Genomic DNA, 7,020 nt, shown 5'->3' with positions numbered 1-7,020 from the left:
CTTTGCTAATTCTTTCCTTTTTTCTGCTTCCTCTCTGGCTTTAAAAACCTCTCCTTAGGACTTCCCTGGCGGTCCAATGGTTAAGACTCCGCACTTCCACTGCAGGGGGCACGGGTCTGATCCCTGGTCGGGGAACTAAGGTCCCCCATGCCGCGCGAAGAGTGGCCAAAAAAATAAAAACCTTTCCTTTTCTGCAGCTCTACAGAGCTCCTTTCTATTGCTAGGTGGGATGCTGCCTGATTCACAAATTGTTGAATAAAGCCATTACTCAGTTGAATTTTTGTTGCTTAAGCCTTGTAATAGCCCAGAATTGGAAGCATCCCAAAAGTCCATCTGTAGGTGAATGATTAAACCAACTGTGGGACACATATACCACAGAATGCTACTCAGCAACAAAAAGGAATGAACTATGAATATATATTCAACAATTTGGATGAATTTTAGACGAAAGCTAATGTCAAAAAGTTACACACCGTATGATTCCATTTATGTAACATTCTCAAAATGACAAAATTATCCAGGTGCAGAATGGATTAATGATTGCCTGGGCTTGGGGGGAAGGGGTGGGAGAAGCTTGTGACCAACCATAAAGCGGTATCAAGAGGTTATACTCGTGGTGACGAAAACAGCTCTGTATCTTGACCGTGGTGGGGGTGACATGAATCTACTACCCATGTGATAAAACTGCACACAACTATGCACACACACAAAAGCGCATGTAAAACTGCTGAAGTCTGAATAAAGGTCTGTGCGTTGCACCGGTCGGTGTTAATTTCTTGGTTTTGATATTGTACTACAGTTGTGTAAGATGTTACCACTGGGGGAAAATGGGTGAAGGGTACATTGAGACTTCTCTGCTATTTTTGCGACTTCCTGTGAATCTGTAATTATTTTAAAGTAAAAAATAAATCATTAAGGAAATGCAAATCGAAGTCACAAGGAGATATCATCTTACACCCGTGAGGACAGCCACCATTTTTTTTTGTTTTTTAAGTAACAAATGTTGTTGAGGAAGTGGAACAATCGTGGCTGTGCCGTTTTGGGGGGGCATGTGGTGCAACCGCTGTGGAAAACAGTATGGAGGCTCCTCGAAAACTTAAAAATTTTGTCACATTAAGATCCAGCAATCCCACTTCCGAGTGTCTGTCCACAAGAACTGAAAGCAGGGTCTTAAAAAGAGATATCTGCACACACGTGTGCATCGCAGCAGTTCATTATTCATAACAGCCAAGAGGTGAAAGCAATCCAATATATCCATAGACAGATGAATGGATAGACAAAATGTGTTCTATACACGCAATGGAATACTAGTCAGCCTTAAAAAAGAAGGAAATTTTGTCACATGCACGGATGAACCTTGAAGACATTATGTTAAGTGAAATCAGCCAGTCCAAAAATGACTAATACTGGGACTTCCCTGGTGGTGCAGTGGTTAAGAATCCGCCTGCCAGTGCAGGGGACACGGGCTCGAGTCCTGGTCTGGGAAGATCCCACATGCCACGGAGCAACTGGGCCCGTGAGCCACAACTACTGAGCCTGCGCTCTAGAGCCCACGAGCCACAACTACTGAGCCCACGTGCCACAACTACTGAAGCCCATGCGCCTAGAGCCCGTGCTCCGCAACAAGAGAAGCCACTGCAATGAGAAGCCCGCGCACCGCAACGAAGAGTAGCCCTCGCTCGCCGCAACCAGAGAAAGCAACGAAGACCCAACGCAGCCAAAAATAATAAATAAACTAAATAAATTTATATATTAAAAATAAAAAGCTGAAGCAAAATAGCAAAATGTTAAGATTTAATAAAGTTGGGTGGTGGTTATATGGTGTTTATTATATTACCTACAACTTTCATATATGTATGTAATATTTCACAGTAAAAACATTTTTGAGTACCTATATTTAAATGGACAGATTTTTGTAATTTTGAGGCCCAGTGTAAAGACAATTTAGAATTTTGCTCTGTGTTCATTTGGACATTCAATATCAAAGTTTCTAACTCGGTGGTAAGAAATTAGGAATTAGTCTCATAATTCTGTCGAGATAAATTGCCAAACAAGGAAATGACAAACCACAGACTAACTCCATATTTTAAATATCAGCTGATAATGTCAAGAAAACAATTGTGAATTTATAACTGGAAACAGTTTTCTCACAGATTTTTATTAAAAGACATCTAGCTAAGTAAAACATCACTTTGAAGCTCAGAATCAAATCCTCTTCGTTTTTTTCAAAGGAACTGCCTAGGCAAAAACTATTTGCCTATGGATGTTAAATAAGTACTGTCTTTCTGTTTTGTATTTTAAGTGTCTAAGGCTGTCACAGTTGTTTGTTTGGGGTTTTTTTTCCCAGTTGAACAAAAGGGAAACTGCACTTCACTGAACAAACATTTACTGAGCACAATACCAAGTATTGTGCTAGATTTCCAAATTCCTGATTTGGGGGATTTTGCCCATCTAGTCTTTAATTTGTTTACCAATTACCTTTTACAATTTATCACCAGAAATGATGCTATTATTAAAAGTTTTATGTATAAACATACCATAAAAAATTCATCTTGCTTTTATTATTCAAGGAAGGCACAGGCCTCCTTTCTGAAACCAGTTTGCTGTGTTGAGGTTACCAAATGCCCTTCGGTAAAACATTAAACCAGGAAGGTGTGTAACTAACTTATTTCTGGCAACTGCTAGAATTCCCAGCCAAGTCATCATATCAAACCATGAGATCTCCATTCTAGATCATTCTTACAATTCACTTGTATGACTCAGGAGGAACTGCGATTTGGTGAAACAAGTTCAGACTACTCACTGTCAGGTTAACGAAAATGAAAATTTATACTTTGCGCAATAAACATTTTATCAACTACCTCCCAATCCAAATGATCTTAAAGAAACTTTATTTCCATCTCCTATTATTCCTGTAAGTAGATCTTACCAAGTTTTAATAAATTCAGAGCTGTCTAGGCGTTAACGCATAAACCTGTCACATTGCAGCTCCACCGACATAGTCTTAATGTTAAGCTTAGAGATGTCATTTAATGACTAACGACCTTTTCTAAGTGATAGCTAGCCAGTTGGTACTCATGTGCACATCTTTACACCACCTCTTAACTTAGGGAGGCTGCTATTACGTGACAAACAGCCGCTCGCATGTTTGTTTACGCCTCCACCTGCATGACTTAGACGCGGGGCTGCGGGGCTCCGGATCCAAACACGCCTGCCTTACGTTCCCTGGGTTATCTCCCTGCGGACGAGCGGCCATACCCCCGGTGCGCGGAAACCAGTCCGAGCTGGTTAGGCCCACCTTTACGGTCGCGTGCACAACCAACACATTGATGGGACACTGAAAATACTAGTTATTTCTCGCACATGGATTCTCTGTCTCTCCAAGTGGGTTTTCGGCTCCCTAATCCACAGTCCCTCTCTTTCCCTACCAGAGTCTGGACAAACTGCAAGGAGGGAAAGGGATGTGCAGGCTTGGTCGGTGCCAGATCTAAGCACGGCCGCCGGGTCACCTGGAGGGTGATGGGGCGGGCCCCCCCCCCCGCGTTGGGGGAGGGGGAGAGCGGGGCCTCCGTGATGCGGAAGAGGAAGGGAGCCTTCGCAGTGTGCGTTGGGGTGGGGATCCTGGGGGGGGTGTCCTCCGCGATGGGGGGATGGGGAGTGGGGGAGGCCTCGCCGTGGGAGAAGCTGGGGGAGGGGTGCTCCGCGATGAGAGAGCTCAGGAGGAACCTCCGCGGTATGGGGCGGGAGCGGGGAGCTCGGCGGTGGAGGAGGGGTCCTCCTCGGTTGGGGGAGAAACCGGGGCTCAGCAGAGTCCACCGACAGAGTCTAGATTTCGTCTCCTCAGAGCACGACCAAAGCACCCTAACTGTAAAGCGTGACTAAAGCTCCGCAACGCTGATCCAGACAAGAACAAAAATAAAAACAGGCCAGTGTGAGGGGGGCTTATGCTTCAGAGCAGACACCGGGAAAAACTACTGCGGGCCCCGCCGCCCAGCGCCTGGGCACCTCCAGACCGGGACCGGCCGGTCTTCTCAGGAAAGTCGCCGCGGAGCCCGCTCTGTCCCAACCAAAGCCCTGAAAACACAACATTTAATGGGTCGGGGCCTTGGAGGAAGGAGCGAAGATCCCCTCCTCCACCCCCGGCCGGAAGTACGCTTCTCTCCCGAAGGCGCCCCTCTGCCGCGCACGCGCACTCAGTTACTAAGCAACGTCGGCTCTGAACCACTCCAGCCAGAGCCCAGCAACAGCCGAGCCGCCGCGTTCTCCACCAATCAGCGCCGGCCTCGCCTCACACGCCTCACCAATCAGCGCCGGCGCCGCAAGGAAGTTTCCAGAGCTTTCGAGGAAGGCCCCCTTAACTCGAATTCATCCGCCCGATAATTTTCCTACCTTTTCCTAAAGGAGGAGAAGGATCACCTGGAAGAGAGGTGAGCTGATTTGTTAGGATCCTTTGCTCGGCTCTAAGCAATTTAGGGCTCAGTCGAAGGGCCTAACTGCGTCGCGGGAGGTGGGGCCGAGCGAACTACTTTCAGCGGCGCACGGACACGGCGCCTACGTAAGAGTGATAAGTGACGCAACAGACGTTGCATAAATTTCGGCCCCGCCGAGCCGCAGCGTTCAGAGGCGAGTGGCATTGTTGGGTCCTGCTGTGATCCGGTGGAGGTGACTTGGCGTAGTTGAATTCGCAGCATCTTTGGAGTCGCTCATAGGTACTGGCCCACGGCCTACGAGCGCCGGGAGAATTGGAGAGGGGGGGCGTCCGTGAGGGCGAGCGGGCGGGGGCTCGGAGGCCGCGGGGAGGGGTGGGGGAGGGGAGGCGAGGTGAGGTGACGCGGCGCCGGCCTTTCCGGAAGAGCGGGCCTTGTTTACCGGTGGGGAGCGGGACGGTTGGCGCGCGAGCCCGCAGAGGCCAACGGATAATTAACCGATGGAGATTCCATCGTGTCTGTTTGTGGGGGGGGGGGGGAAGGTGGAAGAGAGGTAGTCGGCTGGGGCTTCTGGAAACGTTTTAATTTGAATCCCGACGTGGAGAAGGTGTCGCACCGTATCTCCGTGTAACCGGGATTTTTATTTTAATGCCGCCATGATACTAGGCTTGGGGGAAATTGGGGCGGGGTCATCTTAACGAAATATCTGCAGCAGTTAAGGGAGAAAGAGCTGGATGTTAATCTCAGAAAGCACTTTCGATTCTCCATCCCGTTTAGGTTGCCATCTTGACTAAGGAATTTTGTGTTCAGTGACTGACTTAATGGTTAGTCTAGTAATTGGGGGAGGTTTGTGAGAGTCATGAACGCAGTTAAGGCACTTGGGAATAATAAACTGTTCGTTGTAAAGAATTGATTAGCCATGAAAACAGTAAAAAATCCTGAGGTGAAACATTAACATTTTACTTTGTAGGTCAAAATGCAGATCTTCGTGAAGACCCTGACCGGCAAGACCATCACCCTGGAGGTGGAGCCCAGTGACACCATCGAGAACGTGAAGGCCAAGATCCAGGATAAGGAAGGCATCCCCCCTGACCAGCAGAGGCTCATCTTTGCAGGCAAACAGCTGGAAGATGGCCGCACTCTTTCTGATTACAACATCCAGAAGGAGTCGACCCTGCACCTGGTCCTCCGTCTGAGGGGTGGTATGCAGATCTTCGTGAAGACCCTGACCGGCAAGACCATCACCCTGGAGGTGGAGCCCAGTGACACCATCGAGAACGTGAAGGCCAAGATCCAGGATAAGGAAGGCATCCCCCCTGACCAGCAGAGGCTCATCTTTGCAGGCAAACAGCTGGAAGATGGCCGCACTCTTTCTGATTACAACATCCAGAAGGAGTCGACCCTGCATCTGGTCCTCCGTCTGAGGGGTGGTATGCAGATCTTCGTGAAGACCCTGACCGGCAAGACCATCACCCTGGAGGTGGAGCCCAGTGACACCATCGAGAACGTGAAGGCCAAGATCCAGGATAAGGAAGGCATCCCCCCTGACCAGCAGAGGCTCATCTTTGCAGGCAAACAGCTGGAAGATGGCCGCACTCTTTCTGATTACAACATCCAGAAAGAGTCGACCCTGCACCTGGTCCTCCGTCTGAGGGGTGGCTGTTAATTATTCAGTCTTGCATTCATAATGCCCAATGATGGCATCACTCTGCACTCTAGCTATTTGCCCCAGTTTAAGATAGTTTCAGTAATAGCTAAACTTGTTCAAAATGTTAATAAAGGTTTTGTTGCATGGTAGCATATTTGGTGTCTCTTGTCCTGAAATTATGTAGTGATGGTGGGGACTCCTAACTGATTAAAGTGGTGTTCAAAGAAGGGATTTAACTTGAGGTTGTCATGTGACCAAAATTAAGTCACTTGACTTTGATAAACATTGGGTGTGCCAAGGTGTAGGGACTTTGTCCTTTGTTCAAGATCATTTACAAGTTAGGATTCTGGTGTCATTAAAACCATTTCAAAGTGTAAGAATTTAAAACTATTGAATATGGAGGCATACTGAGAGAAAGCAAACTTGCCTGTGTGCCTCCACCTCAGATGGTGGTCCAGGCTGCTCAACTGTGCTTTCAATCTCGTGATTATTTGTTGACTATCTCTTGTGCTTTTTTTCTCTCTAGTGCAATACACTTAAGTGTTCAGCCTTAGATAACGATATAGAACCCTAATTCTACTTTATGTGAACTGAGCCAAGAACCCAGTGGAGCCCGAGTCAACAAAGGTGGAGAGACAACTTGCGTGAAAGAATTCCTGAGTTAAAAGGGTATACTAACCTAAGGCAGCTTGCTGACTTGGGCGTGTTAGGCAGCAAATTAAGGTGGTTCCTAACATAACTGGTTCCTAATGACAGCTTTGCCTCACTGTAAGGGTAAGATTGCTCCAGTAAAGTAGATTCTCTAATTCAGGTCGTGGTAAGAATCTTGTCTAAGCCCTACACAAGGAGTTTTTGTGCTGCCATACCAATAAACACTAGGCAGTATGTTTCCAATACTGATAGAAAACTGAGGGAGTAAGGATCTTTTTGGGCACAAGGTATTCT

At 47.4% G+C, this 7,020-nt stretch overlaps 1 protein-coding gene across 1 annotated transcript; it reads left to right on the top strand.

Annotated features, from left to right (window-relative positions):
* The first annotated feature begins 4,602 nt into the window (after positions 1 to 4,602).
* On the top strand, positions 4,603 to 6,224 carry UBB (ubiquitin B). The gene is made up of 2 exons (XM_059907782.1): positions 4,603 to 4,709; positions 5,398 to 6,224. Exon 2 carries the CDS (start codon positions 5,404 to 5,406, stop codon positions 6,091 to 6,093), a length of 690 nt encoding a protein of 229 aa, XP_059763765.1. The 5' UTR covers positions 4,603 to 4,709; positions 5,398 to 5,403; the 3' UTR covers positions 6,094 to 6,224.
* Positions 6,225 to 7,020: the final 796 nt, after the last annotated feature.

Source organism: Balaenoptera ricei, chromosome 20 (assembly GCF_028023285.1).
Source record: "Balaenoptera ricei isolate mBalRic1 chromosome 20, mBalRic1.hap2, whole genome shotgun sequence".
Classification (NCBI taxonomy): domain Eukaryota; kingdom Metazoa; phylum Chordata; class Mammalia; order Artiodactyla; family Balaenopteridae; genus Balaenoptera; species Balaenoptera ricei.
This window is presented reverse-complemented; position numbering and strand designations above follow the sequence as displayed.